The sequence below is a fragment of the Pteropus medius genome, unplaced genomic scaffold (genome assembly GCF_902729225.1).
Source record: "Pteropus medius unplaced genomic scaffold, Ma_sr-lr_union100, whole genome shotgun sequence".
NCBI classification, from domain to species: Eukaryota; Metazoa; Chordata; class Mammalia; order Chiroptera; family Pteropodidae; genus Pteropus; species Pteropus medius.
The window spans coordinates 9,565,750-9,589,875 of NW_024349802.1; the positions used below are offsets into that span (position 1 = coordinate 9,565,750).

Below are 24,126 nucleotides of genomic sequence, written 5' to 3' on the forward strand. Positions count from 1 at the left end.
TTTATTTATTTTTTATTTTAAGTAGTTTAGGTTCCCAAACCGCTGTAAAGAAAGCTCAATCTGTAATATAACTCATAGGATCAAGTTTATATTTTTAAAGCAAAGTCTCTTTAAACTGATGACTCAGGTGATGTTTTATTCAGTCTTACCAAAGATGAATATCATGCTGTGGCCCCTTCCATCTTTATGAAATAAAAATGAGGCATATTGCAGGGATTTGTCACTTTTGTTCTCAGAATTTTTCATGTACCTGTAGCAGAATTCAGGAGACAGTTCCCACTTTTCCATTTTGGCATTAGCTACACTATATTGGAGTACATTACACAGTGTCACTCCATGCAAGCCTGATTCAACAGAGCTTGCTCCAGTGAAGGGTAGGAAGAAGTATGTCAGGTGGTGTCTTTTTTTTTAGGTGATGTCTCTGTCCCCAGGGGTGGTGACAATTAGCAGGTTTCATTTCATATAGAATACCTGGTAACCCGACAACCTGCCCTCCTCTGATAGGAGAAAAAAGAAATAAAGGTGACCCTGAAAGAAAAGTGAGGCAACTATAAATCAAAATAAAATGTCATTTTCATTAGATAGAACATTTATATACCAGTGATAATAATCTCATTGCACAGGGTAAAAATCAGTCAATTAACCTCACTTTGGATTTTCATTCAGGATTTAAAAACAGTTGGCTATTGGATAGGTCAAGGGCATATGTATGAAGTCTCTATTTGGGGAGGAGGGGGTAAGGCTGACAAAAGCAGAGATTTGCTCTCGTGGAGATCCATTTAATAGTTAATTCCTAATGATGTGGGAGTCTTTTCTGATTTTTTTAGTTTAAAGAGCCAGAATTTAAATTTATCCTTGAGCAGCATGGTATGTAAAAGGAACCCTGAGCTAAGAGTTGAGTCCAAATTTAAGTTCTAAGGAAGGACCTTAGATCATTTAAAGTCTAACCTTTTATTTAATAGATGAGGAACAAAGAGAATAAGTGATTTGCCCAAGGTCACACAGACAGTGTTAGCTTCTGCTCTACAGCCTTCTTTTTTTACTTGGTGTGCTTTTTAGAAATCACCCACATGATTTCACATTAAGCATTCAATCAGTATAGAACCTTTTAAAAATGCTTACAGACAACTTTGTCCCATATGTTCTCTTCTACCTTATCCTTGCTCTTTAAGGTACATGATTAGTGAAATTATGCCGGCTATCTTTTCAGTTCACCTGGATTACATGTTCTCTCTATGTGAAGGGCCATTGGTTTTTAAGGTTCCCTACCCCTGCTCCCCAACCATCGGGAAAGGAAGTGCCCAGGTTTCCTTAGGTAATGAGGATTTAATTGAAGGCTAGTAGGGGAAGTACAGGCATCGTTGCAATACTCATAGAGCCAGAGTTCTGGAAGAACAAGGAGGGTGGCTCTTCCTCCTTGGTCAGGTCCCAGGAGAACCTGTCTATAGCGCCAGTTACAGGTCTTCCCCTCAGAAGCTGACTTCTGATATTTTTGTCTGCACTAACCCTGCCCTTTCTATAGCTCATCTTCCTTATGTCTGCATCTCTAATCCTTCTATTGCAGTAGTTCCCACACTCTGGTAGGCATCAGACTGGGGAGCTCTTTAAGCATTCTACTCCTAGAGATTCAGATCCTGTAGATCTGAGGTGAGTCTAGGAATCTGCATGTTTAACAGGTTCCACAGGGTATTCTGATGGGAGTCGCATGGGGATTAGGACCACACCTCACTTAGAAACACCCCAAGCACCATGGTGTCTTATCTCCATACTTTTTCGTTACACGTTCCTATTAGAAAAATATTTGAGCACATACCTCCATTAGGTGTATATTTATGTCTTTATATACTATTGACCCTTGAACATTTTGGGGCTTGGGGCACTGACCATCCCCCTGTGCGGTTGAAAATCTGAGTATAACTTTTGACTCCCCCAAAACTTAACTATGAATAGCCTACCATTGATTGAAAGCCTTACCCACAACATAAACAGTTAACACATATTTAGTCTGTTATATATATTATTTCCGGTATTCTTACAATTTAGTAAGCTAGAGAAAAGAAAATGTTAAGAAAATCATAAGGAAGAGAAAATACATTTACAGTATTTATTTTATTTTATTTTTAACTTTCTCTAAAACATTTCACCTTCTTTTTTTTTACAGTATTTATTTTAAAAAATCCACACATAAGTGGACCCGTGCAGTTCGAATTTGTGTTGTCTAAGGGTCAACTGTATATGTATATAGTATTATTATTAAACGTATATAAAAACAGAAAATAAAAATGGAAAAGATAAAAATAATTATAAATACATTTGACGATTTCCTTCCCGTACCCCACTGTATCCCCGGGGCTGCTTTCATCACCCTTCCTACCTTTCTGTGTGGCTTGAACTACACCATCCCTATAGGCACTATTGGGCAGAGTAAAAGCACAGAAAAGTACCAAGTTGTCTCAAGAGTCACTGGTGTGAAGCAAGCAACTTACCTAGAAGGAGACCTGTGAACCCCTTCAGAAGAAAAGGGGGAGTCTGTGAGCATGATAGCTGCCATGGGTCTGATGAACACCTGTCTTCCACCATAGAATAATGAACTGTTTCAAAGCGTAACACAGTATAATGGTGACTCCACAGAGGCTGTAGATGAGGCCACCCTGCGTATTCTCTCTGCAGCTTTGCGCAGCTTCCCAGAAGGAAATATGCTCTGCCCAGGCTGCTGTGTATGTGTGTATGGTGCTTGCCCACTTCTCTCTCATTCCATTTATAGCATAATTCCCTGGTCTAAGCTGGGGAGGTCGCTTTCAGGATTAAAGGTAGCCAATAGAACGCTGGTACCCAGAGCCTTGGAGAACAGCACCTGTGTTTGAGTGGGTAAGTGTCCACAGGTAGCTTAATGAGAAATAGTAAATGAGTTCCTGAACCCAAATGCAGTTATTCCGTATGCAACTACTCTGCTCCTGCATATATTTTCAGAGGTCAAAGAGGCTTTACTTTTCCCGATGCATAATTTGTGGTTTTTTGATATTACTCTCTTGCCCGGTGGTACCATTTTGTGAGTAGAGCATCATTTCTATGAGTTAGAGAAACCACATTGGGACAAGCAAACATCTTAAGGTGTTATTAGAGCCCAAAGTCAGGACTTGACAAGTCTCAGACACATTTCAGAAATCAAGTGACTTAATAATTAGTTATTAAAATTGGAAGTGAGCTCCCCACATTCCTTTTTTTCCAACTAATTGTCCTACCCCTACTTGAAGAATTTTTACATTTTCAGCTTTCCTCTGTTGCCTTCAGGGATTTGAGTGCCGGCGTTCTATACTCTCAAAGGCCAGGAAGGGTGGAATGATGTTTAGAGAGCTCTGTGGAGGAGAGAGGAATAGGATACTTCTTGCACTTAGGGCAGTTAGCAGCCACGTATATGTGTCTATTTCCTGATCAATAGGGATATTTGAAAATAAGGTACTTAGAATTTCATTGTTTTTCACTTGGTTTTACACACACTACTGAAAATCTCTAGGCTGGAAACAACATTTTTTCTGTCATTTTACCTTTTTCTAATTGGCATATGTGCTTATCATTTTTGTGTTTGGCCTTTATTTTTTTCCCCTCTTCAATTTCGCCCCCCTTCACTTTCACCCCTGACCTACGGATGTCGCTGTCTCCCCTTAAGAACTGGATCTCTGAAGGCGTGCCCAGGACCTTCTGCGTGTAAAGCAGACGTGCTAACCATTGCACTATGGAGCCACCCCCAATGTTCTGCTTTTAATGCTTAGCATTATCTTGTCTAAAAATCTGCTTGTCAGTCTGGTCCCATATACTTGTCATTTTTAATGGCTGTCTATATAATCTCATTCTTTCTTGGGATTCATGTTTATTCCACTGAATCCTCTGTGCTTCTACTTTTTTGTAGGGTACAGGGAGAGATTTGCTGCATTTCTAAAATATCTCTGAAAACAAGCTGCATTTCAGAACCTTAACCAAAATTTACTTTTCTTCACTTTGAGGGTGCAAGCAGGAAGCCATTGGGCACAGCAAGGTATTGAATTCTCTTCTCTGAAGTTCATGTCTGTGGGTCTGGCTGGGTTACTTGATGAGGAATCTCAGCAAGAGGTCTCAGATACCAAACGGGGGCGGCGGGGGGCGGGGGGGCGGAATTAAACTGAAAGAGTACTTGATATTTCCAAAGAGTCACTTAGATTCTGTCTATTACTGCTGTGTTCAAAATGTAGACATAGTTCAGTTCTGTGATTAAAGTGACTTTCACTGTTAGCTTCTTTGTTCCTGTAAGATATAGTGGTGGGCTATAGCCCGTTCATCATTTGGGGGTGTAATGATTAGCTAAAGCTATTTTTCTCCAAAGGGTCAGTTATTTCTTTAGTTTTTCTCCAAACTATCAGCTTTAGCAGGAAGGAGCCATAAATTCTGTGACATAGCTGCCTCCTTATCTGTCTTGGGAGTTACAGACTGCACATATAAGACAATTCATGTACCTCTGCATAATGAGTTGAGTTTTATAAATCATAAATCTTCGCTTAACATGCAGGTAGTGTTGAGTGCCAGGTTTAGAAAAACTGATGTAGTTGCCAAGTTCACGAATGTAATAAATCATTTATGCTAAAGTAGCCCAGAATCATGCTCTCCTTTTAGGCAGACCAATTTCAAGGTGGCTGTTAAACACAAAAATGTAAGTATCGATGATTGTTTTTCAAAATCAAATATATTTTTTATTTGAAGAGTAAAACCAAATTATCTTTCTCTTTTTAGTTGAAGTCAGTTTTCTAGGATCTCTTCACTCTAAGAATCTATCAGTAATATATGTTTTCTTTCCTGATCCCTGAATTCTGCCAGAAATTTACCACAAAATATATAACCCGTACATTTGCAATCTAGATTTTTAATATGCTAAAAATAAGATTTAGATGTTTCAGTAAATCTTGAGGCAATTATTAAGAAAAACTTTTTGAAGTTTTTTGGGGTATTTTCTTCTTGGGCCATATTTTACATGGAGTTACCATGGATCTGAGGCAAACATAGCCTATTTCCACATTGCCTGTGTCTTCAGGCCAAAAAAGGGGAAGGAGTAGGGCCTGAAGCAAAGTGATTCCCAGGACAGAAACTTAAGGCTGTGCAGTGTGATGTGCCTCTCTAAGTTCTCAGGCTTTTATCCAGACTCCTGGAATATGGTTTTTAAACTGAAATGTATTGTCTGAAAGTTGCTCATTTGGTAGATGAAAAAGCTATGAGGGTGGCTATTATTAAAGAAGGAAAACATGCAAGTGCTTTAGGAGATGTCTTTAAACAGAAAAATAGAAAAATGAAATTTTGCCTGAGGCTTTTAGGCAAAATTTCCTCCGTCCCCTTCCTCCGTCCCTTTCCTCCGTCCCTCTCCTCCATTTAAATGTCCGTATCCTTTTGCATAGTCTCTAGCACAGGGCCCGTACTCCAGATGGCATGTGACTTCTCTTTGGAGAATCACAGAAATTCTTTTGGTATGGATATGTGAACAGCTACCCCTCCTGTGCTCCTCATGTGGGTAGTGTGCCCTTGGTTCAAGATTGTAGGGGCCAATTTCAGATAGAAGAACTTTTCCACTGAGTACCATCAGGCTTTCTTCTTTGACGAGATAATCCCGCTTAACTCGATGAATCCCAACTCTGAGGCCTAGAAATAGGTCCTAAACTGTGAGTTTGCAGAATCACTTAATATGACCTTTGTAATTTAATCTTGTGAAACTACTAGGAAGCTCATTCTTCCAACTTTCTTTTCATCCCTTCTCCCCATCCTCTACTGCAAACTCACTATTTCTTTATGTCTCCATGCCTTGTGTATACATTTCCCATTACCTGGAATGCTCTTCTCTTTTTAATCCAAATGTTAAGCTCCTGCTCATCCTGTAAAACCCATTTAGATCTCACCTCTGTAAAGTCTTCTCTGGCTTCCTGAGGGAGAACTTGTCACTTTATCCTCTGTGCTTCTAGAGCATTTATCCACAGTTCTGTTTTGACATACACAAAAGAGTTTAATTATTTATCAGCATGTCCATCCCTCCCACTAGATTGTGATCATCTCAAGGACAAGAAGTTTTCATTTAGGTATTGCTAGTACCAACCATATCTGACACAAAGTAGAAACTCAATGACTAAATCTCATCCTTTTTTTTTATTACCCTATATACTTGAGCACTAACATAAAGCCTTGAGAGAGAACCAAGGTTTTTAAAGTTGCATTTCATCATAATTTATAAATGCTAAGACTAATGCATAAAGCACTTACTTAAGTCCCCTACAGGGATGCCTACGGTTAGAGTGACAGAGGCAAGTAGAAACTTCCTGCATTGTCCTGGGATTTTCTGTAGATTCTGGGTAGATCAAGTTCTGTTCTTTATTCCTGCATTATATCTCTAGGACTTTTATGTCTTTGTCTTCTCATTGCAATCATTCTGATCTAGGTGTCATCTTTTCACACTTAAACTGTAGCAATTATAGCAGGTATGACTCTCAGTTTATAAATTCATGTGTATAGGAAGTATCACATTTATTTATAATCTTAAATAAAGATAAATTGTAATATATGCTCCTATCCCAGCTGACTTGTGGGAAATGTAACCTCATTTATTTCTCATTTTCAGGCTTGAGTTGTGGTTCCAGGATCTTATATTTTGCCAGGAGATTAGAGAGGGCTCTGAGTTGCTGCTTATTGCTCAGACACCTGCTATTTCATCATTTGCACCACCCCTTCCAGTCCAGGTTTTGATTGCTGTTCTTCTCCTTAACTCACAGGAATCTTTTGCAAGGCTGTGAACCCTGCAGCCTGGGGTCCTGTCTCCTAGTTGCATCATACAGCCAGTCTTCTCTATTATGTTCCCTCCTCAGGTGCTGCCAGGGAGCAAGGCCATTTCCAGGTCCTACAAACTCATCTTCATCAGCAACCCAGGGAAATCTCTTTCTAGTTTGCTTGGAGTACTTCCCTGCTCTGAGGATGGTTTCCTCAAGCTCTAGCTTCTATTGTACTCTTTTACAGTAATCTTAATGGTTTTTTGAACCCCTATCATTACAACCAAAACTTTGATTTCCTTTTCCTTAAATTTCCACGAGGGGTTAAGGGAAATATCTGTAATCCAGTTCTTTCAGGAAAAAAAAGAAGAAAATTTAAAAGTTATCAAATCCTTCCATATGCTGATCTGCTAATTGGCTTCATTGCCTTCTCTCTCTCTCTCTCTCTCTGTCTCCCCACCCCCTCTCTTTTTTCTTTTTCTCTTAACTCCGTCCCTCTCCTCCATTTAAATTATTTTGCACATTCCAACTAGCATAGCTATTCTAAAACTCCTGTCCAGAAACTTTCAGTGGCTTCTTACTGTCTTCATAATAAAATCAAAGCTCCAAGAGCCTTAGTCTACCATCAGGGCTTTTCATGATTTTCTTTCTTTCAAATCTGATTTCCCATTATTCCTTTGTCAGAAGCTCCTGGCTTTACCCCTGGCTTTACCCTATTCCTTTACTCCTATCCACCCTGCACGATTTTCCACCTCCTACCATACTTGACTCCAATGCGACTCCCAGATCAAGTGCCAGCTTCTTCAGAAAGCTTGAATGTTAGCTCATTCCACAGTGATCTCATCCTTCATAAAGCCTGGCTCTTTTCTGTACGTCCATTTGGTATCTGAGGTTATGGTTTATCTTCTGGTGCATGTTTCTACCTTCCTTTTCTAGATTTGTGAGCCTCCCAAGTGCAGAGATCTTCACTTTCTTATATCCTGAGGCACCATAGGATTCTTCATAGTGTGGGTGTTTACTAAATGCTGATTAATAATAATGATAACATGGACCTGGGACCCTTCCTGAGCACACCCAACCCTGTCATAAAGTGGGAAGCAGGAAAATGAAAGGGAAAAGGGGCCAGGTTTCATCACTGATGTAAAAATCTAAGTATTTTATTGATTTGTACTACCAAGGAGTAGCCTCCTTGTCCTGCCTCCAGCAGAAGAAGAAGCATTTGCCCTAACAGTGATGAACAAATTCCACTCTTAGAGTAAATGAGTCAGTAAATGGGTGGTGGGCATTCTGGCCTTGCTGCCTTTTGACTTCTCCACAGGTTGCCTTGCCTTGCCTGGACTACAACAATAGGTTTCTCTGTCATGAATGCAAACTAGCCAAGCCCCCTTAAACAAACTAGACCTCCTTGACACCTGCTTGGAATAATTCTCCTCCCACCAAGCTATAGTGAATAAATACAAATGGTTGCTATCTGCATCTCCTTGACCAATCCCATAAAGGTGTCTTCACACAAGTAACCAGGCTGATCACGTGGAAAGCTCCAACTTATGCACTGGGGATGGAGAAATGGAACCAAGAGCCCTCCTGCCTCAGCCCTTGGGGCTTCATGGATACTTCACTTGTTCTCTATATCAGCCTCCTGTGATTCCGTGCCAAGCCCTATCTGGCCTCCATTTATGTTGATCCAGTGACAGGAACCAGGCAGAGAGGATTCCAGCATCATCTGGGGAGTTGGACTAGATATCTTTAAGTTCCTTCAATCTTTCAAATCTTTGATCCTATAGTTTTCACTTGCTTTGTTCCCAATCAACATTTAAAATTCTCCAGCTTCCTGCTTATCCCTTCAGCCTCCTCAACTTGGCCCCTTTCTCGCTCGACAGATTCATTCCAGCCACACAGACCTTCTTTCAGTTCCTTGAATGTGTTGCTTCTGCTTTCCCCTATGCCCTTTCTTCTCCCTAGATCACTCTACTCTCCACCAGCTATTTGTCTAACCTTATTTCAAGTCCCAATTTAAATGTCACTTGTGTTAGGGAAGCTTCTTTAACCCCCAAACTGGATTAGATTCCTAATGCCAGACCAGTTCTGCATGCTATCTTCCATAGTGCTTTATGCACTTATATTCATTAAACTATTACTCAGTAAACATTTGTTTAGTATTTATCTTCTTCAGTATTTTGAAAGCTTCATGTGTGCAGGGACTGTGTCTATTCTGTTTAAAATTTTATTGCCAGAACTTAGCCCTATGCCTGACACCTAGTAGCTGTTCAGTAAACGTCCATTGACTGACGGACTCTGCTTTTCATCTCAAGCATGCATTTCTCTTGCTGTTCATTCATGTAGTGGTTTACTGCTGCTTTTCTGTTATTTATACATTCATACTTGTCTGTTTAATGTTAGCTGTCTTAAGTTATACTTTACTGGAGGGCAGAGAATCCATATATATAATTTTCTTTGTATAGTGCTTTGCATGTGAATGTATGTGGATGTCTCTCTCCCCGCCTCCTACTGACTACGGAAAAAAAATCAGGAGGAAAAATTGGAAAGATAGCCGTGTTACCATGGAGGAGACTGATTGAAACCATAGAGATAACTTCTAACTCCTCATGTTTTCCCTGAGGATGGGTGGGAGGTAAGGGGCAGGGTGTGGGGCAAGGGCTAAGACAGCACAGGAGGTTCTAGGACATTGTTAAATGTAGCTTTGCCTAGAGCTGTGGCAAATACTTGCAGGGTAACAGAAGGAGTAAATAGGAAGCTTCGGGAAATTAAGAAGAGGGCGGGTAAGTGGGCAGAGCTTGAATCCATAAGGCCTCATTTTCCACAAGGACATTAGAGTGTTGTTAAGCAAAGGAGAACCATTAGCTCCAACAACCGACAGTCGTTCCTCTTGTTATGATGCCTTTGGTGGTGTTTTTATTACTTTTTGAAACAAAGGTTAAGGAACAACTTTTACCATTGTAACTGGAACAGCTTTTACCATTGTAACGGACAAGCAGGACTCATAGGGTATAATCACAACAGAAACTTTGTTTTTGGCTTCCACTGTTCCTTTAAACTCTGCTCAGTAGAGATGGTTTCTGCTCCTGGAAATATGCTTTTCTTACAGGTATTAGGAAGCCCTACAGTCACTTTACTTAGTAAAACATGATCTTGATTAGGTACTTAACATGTTCAGTCCAGGTATTGCCAATGTTTCCAAAGTTTTTCAAGATTAAGCTATTTGTCCCTCTCATCTAGGTCTTGCTGGCAAGTGAAGAGAGAGGATGTGATCCTTCTTTCTTCTCTGAAGTTTCTGACCCTCCCAGTATTAGAGAAAGGAAGTAAGAGGTGGCAGGAGATATTTTCCTTGTCTCACATTGCTGAAGTTAGCTCTGTGCTCTGCAGGAAAGGCCAGTGTTTAAATCTGACTTACTCCTGGGGCACTTTTGTCAGTTCTTCAGAGATCTGTACTCCCCAGTATGTGTACGTGCGCGCACACGCTCACACACACACACACACACACACACACACACGCTTGACCTGTATGAGTAAACTCTCCTCTGTCAGCTGCTTTCTTCCCCTATAGCCCCTGATAATTCAACAGTTCGTTTTCAGTTTCTGCATGAGACAGGTTCTTTGCTCACACATGCTCTGAGACTATGGGCAGATTCCAACATTGCAAAGTAGCTGCTTGGCTATACAGTGGCCCCTATATTTCTTGAGCTAGAGCCAGAAATTGGTCCACGCTGCCCTTCTCATTAGGCTTATGGTAAGATGCAGGTACCTCTCTTTTTCTTTGGAAGGGGGTACCCATAGCATACCAACACTTCTCATGAAATAAATCTGTTTCAAAAACTTTCTTAATATCTAACAGCTTATTTTCCCCCTTGATGTGGGTGAGGGTTTTAGAATTTACTTTTTCAACTGCTTTCTATGAAAACTTGCATATTTACTGGCACCTCTTTTTGGTATGATATGGATACTAAATAGTGGAGCCTGTTGAAACTTCCAAATAAAACCATGCAGTTACTATAGTTAACAGGGATTTTAGGAACCAAATAATTAATTTCTGAGTAAAGGTAGGTAATATCGTTTTATCCTTCTCTCTTCTGTTGAGGAAGCTTAATTGTTCTCATTTATAAAATGAATGTCCATCCTTTCCTTGCCTCAGTAAGAATAGATAAATAAGAAACTGTGAGCATAAAGATGACTCTGGATGGATTACAGGCCCTGGGGAATAGTTAAATAATCTGCAAAGGATTCATTTTTCATAAAGAAAGGAAGTAGAAATGAGGGGCTTGATGGAAAGAAGAAAAGAAAATGCCTAATTTCATTAGCATTTTTCTAAACCTCATCCTAACCCCTCCCATCCCCACCTTGGTTTATTAGTTCCCTGTAATAGCACTAATACAATGCTTGCCCAGATCAGAGCCAGCTCCTGTTGGATCAATTATCCTTGGCTCTGTGTTTTCCAGCTGTATTTGTGTCTGTGACTGTGGGTTTAAGGTACAAGGGGTGGATGTCATCACTTTTGACAAAATGGCTGAATATTTTTACTCTATCATGGTGAAAGACATCTTGGTCGCCTGGCTTAGAGCCAGAGCCTGCCTTGTAAGGAATTCAAAGGCTCTGGAGCTGCTGTCAAGCCAGCAGATGGAGTAGCAGTCCTTGTCTGTGTGCCTCTGTGCCTACCTGGGCTGGTATACTGGGTGGTACGGGCCCAGCCTGTGGCCAGAGGAGACAGGGAAATGAATACAAATGATTGTACCCTATTGCCATAACTGTTGTCTTGGCCTCAGAGGAGTTTGGTAAAATACGATCCTGGGAAAGTTGTTTTCATGTGCCTCTCTGGAGTTACTGCAGAAGAAATTGTATGGAGTGAATGCTTATATGCTTGAAATAACTATAGGGCGGAAGAGAAAGGAAGATAGATAATAGAGATGACAGAATTAAGTCCTGGGGGGTGGGAGAATATGGCATGATCCCCTCACACCTAGGAATACAACCAATGGCTCTTAGTGGGAAAGGGCAACCTTAAGAGGAAAGTTTAGACAATGAAGCTGAATTACCATCTGCCTAACTCACTCTTGTCTATTTGAATTGCAGGCACTGGAGTCCCTCCTACTAAAATCTGTAGATTGCTTAAGAAATTTACTTTGAGGCCAGTAGTAGAATTTAAGCTTCCCTGAGGTTACTTCTTCCTATTTTCTAAGAACTCACCACACAGCTGAGTATGTGGCAGCTCTTAATAAATAATGAAGGTATGAATGGCACTGTCATTGAGAACTTTTTTCTGCTCTCTCAGGCCTACAGGACCCCTTCTGTGAAATGGAGAGTCTTCCCCACCTTTTCCTAAGAGAATGGAAAGGGGCTGTAAAATGGAGGATGGGCAGTGGATGGATTTCATCTCTCTGAGGGCAGGGCCTGTGACTCTCCAAGCTTACTTCCTCTATCTAAATAATCCAAATCCAGAAGTAGAGGTGTATTTGGGTACTCAGCAGAATAGCCTCCTCAACCCAAGGCCTAACCACTGCAGACTGCCCAGGAAAGTGGCTTCCTGGCTAGTCCTTTGCTCAATCCTGAAGTGAGGGGAGTTGGGGATGCTTGGGTTCTTAGCCGTAGTGCAGGCAGCACAGTCTGTTCTTCATTGGGAATCCAGAGGTATCTGGCAAGTCTCATGGCCATAGGACTCCCAGGAGCCCGGAGCTCTTTGAAGAGAAGAAAAAGTTCTAAGAACAAGGAAGCTGCTGCTCTTGATGAAAAAGTCAGGAGGGAGGAAAAATGAGACTAACAAAGGATGAAGAGAACTGTCTGCTACTGAAGAGAATGTCAATGGTTCTGCTTTTGAGCTTCAAAGCCTGAGCTGGGTAGGATCACACACACATGCCTCTGCTGTCACCTACAGAATACTTACTGAGGACAGAGGCTTGCAAACAATCACAGCCTGACTTTCCCAGGGCAAGAAGCAGCGCCTGCCGAGACTGGGAAAAGAGAAACTGTTGGAAGATCTTAGCCTGACTCAGCTTGTCAGGATTTAATTTATCTCTTCTGCATCAATGAATGGAATTCTGGAAGAGTGTAGGTACGAGAGAAATGGTTCTTATTGAACAAATTGGGTAACAGTTGTCTCTTTTCCCTGTTTATAAAATGGAAGCTGTTATGGACTGAATTGTGTCCCCCTAAAATTCATATGTTAAAGTCCTAACCCCCAATGTGATGGTATTTGGAGAAGGGCCTTTGGGAGGTGATTAGGTTTAGATCAGGTTATGAGAGTGGGACTGGACTGTCATGATGGAATTAGTGCTCATATAAGAGGACACACCAGAGGCTTGCTATCTACCCTCTACTACCTCACCCACCCCACGTGAGCACATAGCAGGAAAGCAGCCTTCTGTAAGCCAGGAAGAAAACCCATTCAAGAACTCAACTATATTGGCTTCTTGCCTCTAGAACTGTGAGAAAATAAATTTAAGCCACCCAGTCCGTGGTAGTTAGTTATGGCAACCAGAGCTGACTAATACAGTAGCTCTTAGAGGATGCTATTGGTACCTAGCCCAAATCTCCTTTACCACATTAAAGTATCCATTTCCCCAGCTGCTGTTTTGGCTTCCAGTGGCTCACAGATGCCTTCCCTTCTCCAGAAAATTGCTTTTGGTGGATGGAAAACCCCTTCTGTACCTCCCTACAGCTTTTAGCCAAGGGGGACAAAGACCAGCCCTTTTACCTCAAGGAAGGATCAATTCTTTGGTGCTATTCATGCTCCCAAGTTCCCCTGTTGGATCAGGCTGAAACCAGACACAAAACTGTGACCACATCTTTCTTTTCTACCATTTCCTGCTTTCTTTATTCTCTTCTTCCTGAGGGTACACCTTGATAAATCATGTGACTTGAATTTTGTCTCAAGCTCTGCTTTTGGGGAACCCAACTTAAGACAGCACCTCTCTCAAGTAGTACAATAGTGAGCAACCCAAATGACTGTATAGTATTTTGTGAATATAGTGATGATGATTAATGCCTGGTTATAATTAACATTACGAATAACAGCCCCTATTCCTGTGTCCAAAAAGTGTAGAGGAATAAAGTTCTGCTGAGAAAGAAGATGAGGATGTGTTCTAGGAATAGATGGCTTCTTCAACAGGCATCTGGAAAACAGCTGTACTTTCTTTGACAGCAAGGGTTTAAATAGCCTTGTTAGCATAGAGCCACAGGCTGAAGTTCCATGGGCTTAAACAATTATGGAAGCATCTTGACTGCAAGAACCCTTGAGCCATGACTAGACAGCAGAGTCAATCAGGCAGGTCTGCACTCTGATTTGGGAGCCAGCCAGCTTCCACACTTTCCAGACCAGGGTCCAGAGTTCTCTGAAAGGAGAATCCCGGTACCTGCCTAGAGAACTGCCTGCTCTGATAGGGCAGCTTCATATCTTCAGGTTTTGCCACCCCTCAGCAAAACCTCAGGTAGGTTTCCTCATGATGCTATTTTGTTCTTGGGAGATTCTTTTTCGCTTTTCTTTTTTGTAATAGTTCCCTTTGGTTTCCTTCCATCTTCCTTTTCTACCTCCTGCTTCCTGAACCTCTTAGTTCAGGCCTTATCATCAGAGCCTATAAGATTTGGAACTGGTTCTATCTTGGGAGGATGAAGGTAGATTCTTTCAAGAACGTCTCCACAAGACAATTCCTATTGCTTTTGGTAACCTCTTAGAATTTAACTTCCTTTCCACTAACACTGAGGATAGGAAGGAATGGAGTAGGCAAAGGGGTAGAAAACTCTCTCCTGACATACTCTATCTTGGTCCTATCATGCCACTGACATACTTTGGCCCATCTATTTTGATAGTGGCCTCAGGAAAAGTATAGGAGAGAGCAAAGTAAATGAATAACCATATGCTTCTAAAGATTTAGGGATATGCCTCAAATATTTCTAACCTCTTTAGCAATTTACTTAGTTTACTTGCTAGTTTTCAAAATGAGAGTGGTTCCTGATTCTTGTTCTCAAGAGATCATGGGTCTTGCATTCAGATCTTAAAGTGAAAAAAGGAATTTTGGATAACGCTTACCCATTTTCATAACTTTTCTCTCCATATATTTTCTGTCAGGGACTAAAATAAAGGTAGTGTAAGGATCTTATAGGCAACTGAAAGACAGCTATCTGCTTTCTTCTCAAATATCTGCAGTGAAGAGTAGACTTGCATGGTGCATCAAGGTAGTAGTTTATTTCTATCACTTGGCTTTGCTTGCTGCTGTATTGTTCCATTCTTAAGCTCTCCACATTTGACAACCAGATGGCCACCAGCAGCCTTAAACCAGTGCTACCCTTAGAATTCACCATTCTGGAGGGAGAGAGCATGTGTCTTTTCTCATATCTCCTACAAAAGCCCAGAGAAGAATGTGATTGGTATGGTTTGAGTCATATGTCCCTCTCTGATGTGCCCAGAGGTGTGGATTAATTTGGTGGGCTAGGCCTGGGTCATGTCCTTACCCCTTGGCCATTATCTATTCTCCTCTTTAACTGTAGAGCAGTGGTCCCCAACCTTTCTGGCACCAGGGCCCAGTGAGAATCTAATGCCTGATGATCTGAGGTAGAGCTGAGGCAGCAGCCACAAATACAGATGAAGCTTCACTCACTTGCCCACCACTCAACTCCTGTGTGGCCTGGCTCCTAACAGGCCACAGACTGGTACCGGTCTGCAGCCCAGGGGTTAGGGACCTCCCCTGTAGAGCGCATCTAACTCATTCACATGAAGAGTGCTTACAAAACACAAATTATGGGTTTAGCAGTCAGTTATGAATGGTGCTTTCTAAACTCAGGTGTGAATAAAGGCCAGCTCAGCTCAAGAAAGGATCAAATCAGTCCACCTGGTTTGAGGAGACTCTAGTTATAATATCCAGGGAACCAGCTAGGGATGTTGGAGAATCATAAGGAAGAGACAGTCTTGCCACGAACCCAAGAGCTGTGCCAAGAGAAGAAGCCTGGCACATAGTGACACTCAACTAATATCTATGGAATAGCTTATCTGAGAATTATAGGTCAAAGAGAGCTGGGAAAAGCAGGGAGAACCAAGAGCTCCAGGCAGACTCCTGCGCTGTACCAGAATTTCACCCTTTGACTGAGCTATGTTCCCACAATTTGCCAGATTATACACAGCTGATACTCTGGGATTTTCCCATATTATAATTCAAGGTATTGCTTTGCTGCTGTAAGCATGTGACTTTCTAATAACTTACAGTGGAAGACAGGGCAGGTACCAGATAACAGTGATAGGTGAATGCTGATTTCAGGTCCAGAGTCTTCAGAAACAGGCAGTGTTCCTCTTGAGAGTGGCCTTTAGACTTTGTGACATTGTAGTAAATTGTCACAACTATAGACAAATGTCAGAGAAAGAGTCCACAGTTGGGGCTTTTTAAGCAACGTTTTCTTGGGCATAGGTACTGATTTACCCTTCCCACCATCCTCCCTCCCATGTCTCCATGCACTGCTTCTGTGGCTAATGGACAGGCAGGCAGCAGTGTATGCTCCAGGGAAGCATGTGAGCTCTCGGAGCGGGAGTTGGCATTTAGCGACCTAGCTGAGGCACAATGTGGAAATGAAAGGATAAAAACCTGAGATATGTGATGGGGCTGAAGTTTGGAATAAATGGGTTCAGGCCCTCTGCCCAGTCAGCCTAACACTCTGACTGCTGCTGCATTTAATGGATGACTTTATTGACATCTCCTTGGAAGGAGGGATAGAGAGAAGAGAGAGAGCGTGTGAGCGCGAGCGCGAGCGAGAAGGGAGAGAGAGGTGAGTGTATGCTGGGAAACACTAAAAAGCTTGGAGCTTTCCTGATGTCCCCTGGGGGAAACTTTATGTGGTTCTCTTAGTTTGAATGACATTCCAGGTTTTGACAGCTTAGGTGGAGCTGGAAAGCATAGCAATTTGGATAGGGTAGAATCAGGGCTCAAACTACCTGCCTTCGGATCCCCACAGGATAGGGAGGATAAGAAGGGATATATCTTTTTTTCCCCATATGATAAAGAAATTGTAGGTCCTGGAATTCAGAAAATACAAACATGGGGGGTTTGGGGTGCCCTCTGAGAGATTCTGTGATAATGCTGGTGAATGAAGATAAGAGAGGGGAATGGAGAAGTAGAGTGAATCCCAGGATTCAGAGATTGTTTCATGAGTGAGAAGAAATTGGTTCCACTGCAGGAGGAGAAGAGGGACATGTCTAAAGAGAAAAACAAAGGAAGCTGATACCCATCTTCTGCCTGAAGGTCCTTAGGTTCAGGCCCTCTCTGAAGGCTAGAGGTCGAGATGTCTCGCTTAACCGTGGCTAATGAATGAGACTCAAAAACCTATCAGGTAATCGTGACACCTGAGATTTCCTGAATCCTTAGTGCACAGAGAACACAAAGGGTAATAAAGTACCTTCTTTTCCACTGAGGGATTTTTCAGTCTTAGTATCTTCCCACTCTAGCCTTTTAGCTGCTGTCAGACTATATCAGGGCAGGATATTGAACCCAACTATATCACAGCTGCTAGGGAATTCCCCAGAGGAGAGTGTGCAACAAGAATGGACTGAGCAGCTCTGATCCAAGACTTTGCTTCTGGCCTCTCTAAATGCCCTTGCCAGTTCATCTCTTCTCAAAAGTCACTTCCAGAGTCAAAGCTAGGTATTTAGGGTGCTGCCTACTCACAAATATACAGAACTGAGTATGAGCAGCCCAGAGGCAAGTTCTTTTTTTCCTTATTTTTATTTATTTGTTTGTTTATATTATGGTGACATTGGTTAACAAAATCTATTAAGTTTCAAGTGTATAATTTAATAGTAAGGCATATATATACATATATTTGTGTGTGTGTGTGTGTGTGTGTGTGTATTGTACTTATGTGTTCACTGCCACCCATAGTTAGATTTCTTTCTGTCACCACATATTTGACCCCTTTTACCCCATTCGCTTCCCTTTCCCCCTTACCCTCTGGTAACCACTAGTCTATTGTCCATGTCCATGAGTCTCTGTTTGTCCTATTCATTTGTTGCTTTTAGGTTTATATCATATATATAAGGAACATCATGTGGTTTTCAACTTTTTCTCTCTGGCTTATTTTGCTTAGTATAATTACTTCCACATTAGGTCCATCCATGTTGTTGCAAACGGCAGTATTTCATCTCTTCTTATGGCTGAGTAATATTCCATTGTATATATGTACTACAGCTTCTTTGTTCAATTGTTTGTTGTAGGACACTTCGGTTGCTTCTATGTCCTGGCCACTGTAAATAATGCTGCTATGAACATCGGTGTGCAAATATCCTTTCAGATATGAGTTTTCCAGTCTTTGGGGTAAATATCCAGTAGAGGGATTGCTAGATCATATGGTAGATCAATTCTCAGTTTTTTCAGGACCCTCCATACTGTTTTCCATAGTGGCTGTACCAATGTGCAGTTCCACTAGCAGTGTATTAGAGTTCCTTTTTCTCCGCATCCTCTCCAGCATTTGTTATTTGTCTTGTTGATAACAACTATTCTAACAGGTGTGAGATGGCACCTCATTGTGATTTTGATTTGCATTTCCCTAATAGCTGGCCATGTTGAGCATCTTTTCATATGTTTGTTGGCCATTTGTATATCTTCTTGGGAGAAGTGTCTGTTAAGGTTTTCTGCTCATTTTTTCATTGGATCGTTTGTTTTTTTGTTGTTGTTATTGAGTGTATGAGTTCTTTGTATATTTTGGATATTAGGCCCTTATTGGAGGTGTTCTTGCAAATATATTTTCCCATTTGGATGGTTTTCTCTTTTCCTTGTTGACAGTTTCTTTTGCTGTGCAAAAGTTTTTTAGTTTGATATAGTCCCATTCACTTATTTTAGCTTTTGCTTCTCTTGCCTTTGAGGTCAAATTCATAAAATCCTCTTTAAGTCCAAGGTCTATGAGTTTGGTTTCTATGTTTTCTTCTATGCAATTTATTGTTTCAGGTCTTATATTCAGGCCCCTAATCCATTTTGAGTTAATTTTGGTGTATGGTGATAGACAACAGTCTAGTTTCATTCTTTTGCAGGTAGCTTTCCAGTTTTCCCAGCACCATTTATTGAAACAAGATTAAGGTTATGATTCTTGAGTGTACAGACCTGACTCTGAGTTGGGGTGGAGGCCAGATTGGAGGGTACAGTGGATAGGCCTCTGGCTTAGGGGTGAAAAGTGCTGGGTTCATGTCCTGATTCTTCTCCACATAGCTGTGTGACTTCGAGCTATTACTCGAGTTCTTTAAACTTTAGTTTTTCATCTCTAAAATAGGGGTAGTAATACCTTTCTCAGATAGCTTTTATCAAAATCAGGTAATATGCCTAAAAGAACTTTATAAAATGCTTTATTGGTGGAGGAAATTATTCCCCGCTTCCTTCATTTTGTCTAATAAATCCAATGGCCTCTCCTTGGAATGTGTGACAAATGTTGAGTTCAAGGTAGGCATCCGAAAATGTATGTGTGTTTTGAGGGCAAGGAGAGATGAAGGGAGAATAAATGATGTGGCGAAGTGGTATCCCCTATAATGGAGGATGTGACATGAGTTTCTTACTCATGCACTAGGAGTCTGTAAACACCTGTTAAGGTGTTACCTGTGATATAATAGGAAATACATATTTGGTTATTCTCAGTTTCTGACAAAGAGCTCCTCAAACCCGTGTAAGTTTCTGAGTGACAGGGGCAATAACAGAATCTTTTTTTCCTGACACAGACTTCCTAAATCCATTGGAATTTCCAGGGTGATAGAAGCCTCTTTTGTTCTAATGAAGCAACTCTACATAGCATCAGGATGGGAGCTGGTCACTAGAAAGACTAAGTCTTGATTAGAAGCCTAGAACTTTCAGCCTCATTCTCCCTCTACCCTCGAGGAGAGGATAAGGGCTGGAGATTGAGTAAATAGTCTATCATATCTGTGTGATGAAATCTCCATAAAAGCCCCAAAATAACAATGTTCAGAGAATTTCTAGTTTGGTGAATGCATCCACACATCAGGAGGGCAGTGTACCCCAAATTAATAGAGTGAAAAGCTTGTCCACTTGGGCCCCTTCTGGACCTTCCCCTATGTACCTCTTTATTTGGCTGTTAATTTGTATCTTTTATAATATCCTTTATAATAAACCAGTAAATGTAAGTAAAGTATTTCCTTAGTTATTTGAGCTGTTCTAGCAAATTATTACGTCTGAGGGCGGGTCATGGGAATCCTTAATTTATAGACCTATTAGTTAGAAGTACCGGAGGCCAGAGACTTGTGATTGGCATTTGAATTGGGAGGCAGTCTTGTGGGGCTGAGCCCTTGACCTATGAGATCTGATGCTCACTCCAGGTAGTTAGTGTCAGAATTGAATTAAATCATAGGACACCTGATATCCAGAAAGTTGGAGAATTGGTTGTTTATATAAGAAAAAATCCCACATATTTGGTGTCAGAAGTGTTCTGTGGGGAGAAACAGATCTTAGTAGTAGTACTCCAGCCAGGAAGCCACTGGCTTAAAATGCCTTATGGCCTGATGCGTCTCTGATAAAGGAAGGGTAAACAGGGACAACAGAAAATGGGAATCCAGGCATGGAGAGTAAGGGGCAGATTCTGAACCAAGTTGCTTGCTGTGTGGCTCTTCATGTCTCCACCATATATCCCAGCTCCTCTGTCTATGATCTTTTCTGCTTTTACTCCTACCATTAATCATTTAGCCCCATGTTCCACTCCTAATTCCTCAAAAAGAGCATCTGACCCCCTCACCTTTTCATACCAGGCCTCACCAGGTTATTTCAGTTCAGAGCTGTGGTTGGAGGGCTTGGAATCCCATCATAGAATATGTGTCTGCGTATAATAAAAAGAGCAGCTCACATTTATGAGGGATTACTATGCATCAGGCACAGTGCTCAGTGCTCTTCACAGATTATCTCCTGAATATAATCCTCTAAATAACCCCATTGAAGTTGGTTTTAATATTTTCCGCATGGTGTAGATAAGGTAACTGAAGCACAGAGGGGCTAGATAACTATTCAGTGGTAGAACTAGGATTTGTATCCAGGTAAACTGACTTCAGAAGCCGTAGCTTGTAAGCAGCTTCTATACAGCTTCTGAGGTAGGGCTACTCCTCTAAGCAAGGGTGGTGGGTGTGCAGGCAGCGTGCTTGACATATGGAGTCCAGATTTGTCCTGCAGGAGGCAAGACAAACAAATTTGATTTCAGAGTCTTCCAGCTGTTTTGTGAGTGCTCCTTTAGGAGCTGTGAATGGGTGTGGTGTGAAAAAGGCTTCACTGCCATTTAAGGTTGAGAAACACCAGAGAGTATATGGTCCACCTGAGATATTACAGTAAAGAAATGGCTTCGCTCTTTGTTGAATCCAGAGTTTCCCAAAATTATCTGAGCAGAGAACTCATTTTTTTCTCTGCAAGATACCTACTAATATACAATAGACCACTAGTCCAGGACGACTGGTTTGGGAAATGCTTTCTTATACTTACTGTCCACCCCACCACCATGCAGTCCCCTTGAAGTAATAGCTGCACTTAGGATGGCAGCTGAGATTTCTGCAGAGAGCAAAAGGTGCACAGTGGTCAGATCAGATGGCAACAAGAAGATGCTAATTAACGGAGGTCAGGCAGTAGCTGACGTTCCTAGGCTGCATGAAGAAGCCATCCAACAGAGTTGGGTGGTTTATTTCTTGCTTTCATTTCCTCTTGTCAATGCTCTTGTCTAGACCCTTTACATGTCGAGTCGGGACTGTCAAAACAGCCTCCTGACTAGTCTCCCTGCCAGCTGGCTCTCTGCTCCAGTCCATTCTGCACACCTGGCCAGATCGGTCTCCCTAAAATGCTGCTTTGAGCTTGTCACTCTCCTGTCCTAAATGTGTTAATTCAGCAGTCAAGACTGTCCTGGCTGACCTCGGCCTACCTTCTCTGCTCCCTCCTTGTATCCTACATTCTAGATGAAGTTAAATCATTCTGGAACCCCTCTGTGCTCTGTGTGGGCTACTTTCTCTACCCAGTGCTTGAAAAGCTCCCTCCCACCTCTCCTGTTTCCTGTCAGAATCTTGTATTCTCATTCATTCAGCAAACATTTATTTTGTGCCTCCAGTATGCTAGGTCCTGTGCTAAAATAAGACACAGCCCTTAAGCTCAAGGAGCTAAGAAAAACAGATGAATACATGCAGGGCGATGTGTACTATGATATAGTGATACGCAGGGTTTTAAAGGCACGGCACCTATCCCTGCCTGGGGCACAGGAGGCAAGTCCGGGTAGGCTTCCTAGAGAAAGGGATGTTGACACTTAAAGGGTCAAAAGGTATTAGTCATTTGAAGGCATGTGGTGTGCCTGGAAATGGCCAAGGACATGTTGGGTACCCAGATCTTTGGTAGAGGGCAAACTGGACAGGTTCTCACTAACCTCAGGGAGATTCCTCAGAGAGAATCCTCAGGAAGAATCTCAGGCTGATCCTGTTGACCTGGGGAAGACAGGTGAGGGGAAAGCACTTGTACTCACCAGGAAAGTGGAGTCCGGGGCCAGGAAGAAGAAAGGACAATGACTGACATGCTCTCTGCTTCCTATGGTTCAGCAACCTGCCCTTCCCCCCAACCCCGCCCCCCAGCTCCCAAGTCTCATCTAAGAGATGCCACTGGAGCAGCTTGGTTGCCAGGGGCAACCCAGAAAGGCAGCCTCATTCTAAAGGCAGTCACTGAGGCCCTTTGCCCCAGGCTCTGATAGACATCAGGCAGATCTCGGTCAGTCCCATCTGGAAAGTGACAGGACATGGTCGATATGCTCAGGTGGGTCTGAGCGAAGGGTGTGGAAGATAGCTCTTCCAGCCACTCAACAGGATCCTGAGAAAAGAAAGGACTTGAAAAACAGATGGTATTTTAATCCACTCGAATACTTAATATGAACAACATAACCTTGTTTTTCTGAGACACAGCCTAATTTACTTCAGGCCTCAGGCTTAGTAAGTTACCATTGACAACCTGCAGGTCTGATGCTGTGTGTAGGTCTATAGGGCTAATGAGATTGTAGAAGTGGTGAATTTCTCTTGGTCAGTTTTCCAACTCTGTTGAGGTTGTCCACCTATAAGTTTTTCCTTTTTCTGAGTCAGGCAGGACGTGTCATCTGGGAATATGGGGGTCTGTCTTGGGGAGAAAGCAGAACTTGTAGGGAGAGAGAGAGAGAGAGAGAGGGAGAGAGGGAGGGAGGGAGGGAGGAAGAGGGGAGGGAAGGAGAGAGAGAGATCCTTGTGCAACTGACATGTAATTTGGTTTACCAGGTCTCCCTGCTTCTTTCTCTGGTTCCTGCTGTTCTGCCTGCTTGAATTATCTGCTGCTCTCCTCACAATGAAGGAAGCCTGCACTATGTAGATTTAAAGCACCTGGGTTTCAGTTTCTACTCTATGATTTGAGCATTGTATTCAATCATCCTGAGCCTCAGTTTCTCCACCTGTAAAGTGGAAACAGTAACACCTGCTCTACCCAATCACAGGGTTATTGAAAATATCAAATGAAAAAATGTATGAGATGGTGTTTTTGTAAACTCTAAGTAGCAATAATAACAAGAAGAAGAAAAAGAAGAAGAAGAAGAAGAAGAAGAAGAAGAAGAAGAAGAAGAAGAAGAAGAAGAAGAAGAAGAAGAAGAAAAGAAGCTGCCTATTATTGAGTGCTTACTGTGCAATTGCTGTCCTCTTTAGTCACATTATCTATTTTTAATCAAGACATCATTTTTATTCAGATCCTCTTTGTCCTTTAAGACTCACCTCACAATTCGCTTTCCCATGAGAATGTCTTTGACAGCTCTTGCTCACGTTGGTTCCCAGCTTCTCTGAACTAGTTTGCATCACCATTATTTCACAAGCTCAAGTTTTCTCTCCTTAGTTGAATTATACCCTCCTTCAGGGTAGGGACTAGGTTCACTTGCCTTCCCCAAGATACTGAACACATAGTAGGTGCTCTAGAAAATTTTGAGATTGAAAATTTCTGGCCACACAGCTATTGCGTAAGTTGAGAATTCCCTACCTTTTACAAAGCAAAGCCCTAGGTGTAGAGTTATTACTCTCTGTCTTTGCCATCAGGAAAGGACCCATCTGCTCCATTTAGGTTATAGTCACCATCTTTTCAAAGCCTTTACCAAGCTCCTTAGAATTCTGATTGCAAGACATGCCTCTGGAAATGCTAATCATGTTCTCCTCCTCCACTCCCCCTTTCATCCGCTTGTCCTGCTCCATACCCTTCTCCATGCTCATAAATATATATACAGCACATACAGATGAATCCTTTTATTAAAAGACAGTGACTCCTCTTCAAGGTCAAGAGGATAGTAAAAAAGAGACTAGAGTTAGGTACTAGGAATGACTTCTCTCTTTAGGGCGGAGATTCAGGAGCAGGGGTATGTGGAC

At 41.9% G+C, this 24,126-nt stretch overlaps 1 protein-coding gene and 1 long non-coding RNA gene across 2 annotated transcripts in view; one reads left to right on the forward strand and one right to left on the reverse strand.

The window, feature by feature from the left end:
- HSPA9 (heat shock protein family A (Hsp70) member 9) overlaps nt 1-165 on the reverse strand; it is a 9,420-nt gene extending 9,255 nt beyond the window's left edge. Inside the window, exon 1 of the mRNA XM_039835930.1 lies at nt 150-165. Within this exon, the coding sequence (XP_039691864.1) occupies nt 150-165 (16 nt within the window). The remainder of the gene's footprint in view (nt 1-149) is intronic.
- A 2,131-nt stretch (nt 166-2,296) lies between these two features.
- On the forward strand, nt 2,297-23,461 carry LOC120581367 (uncharacterized). The gene is made up of 2 exons (XR_005647253.1): nt 2,297-4,033; nt 23,005-23,461. It is a non-coding gene; the product is annotated as an uncharacterized LOC120581367 (long non-coding RNA).
- The last annotated feature ends 665 nt before the right edge of the window (nt 23,462-24,126 follow it).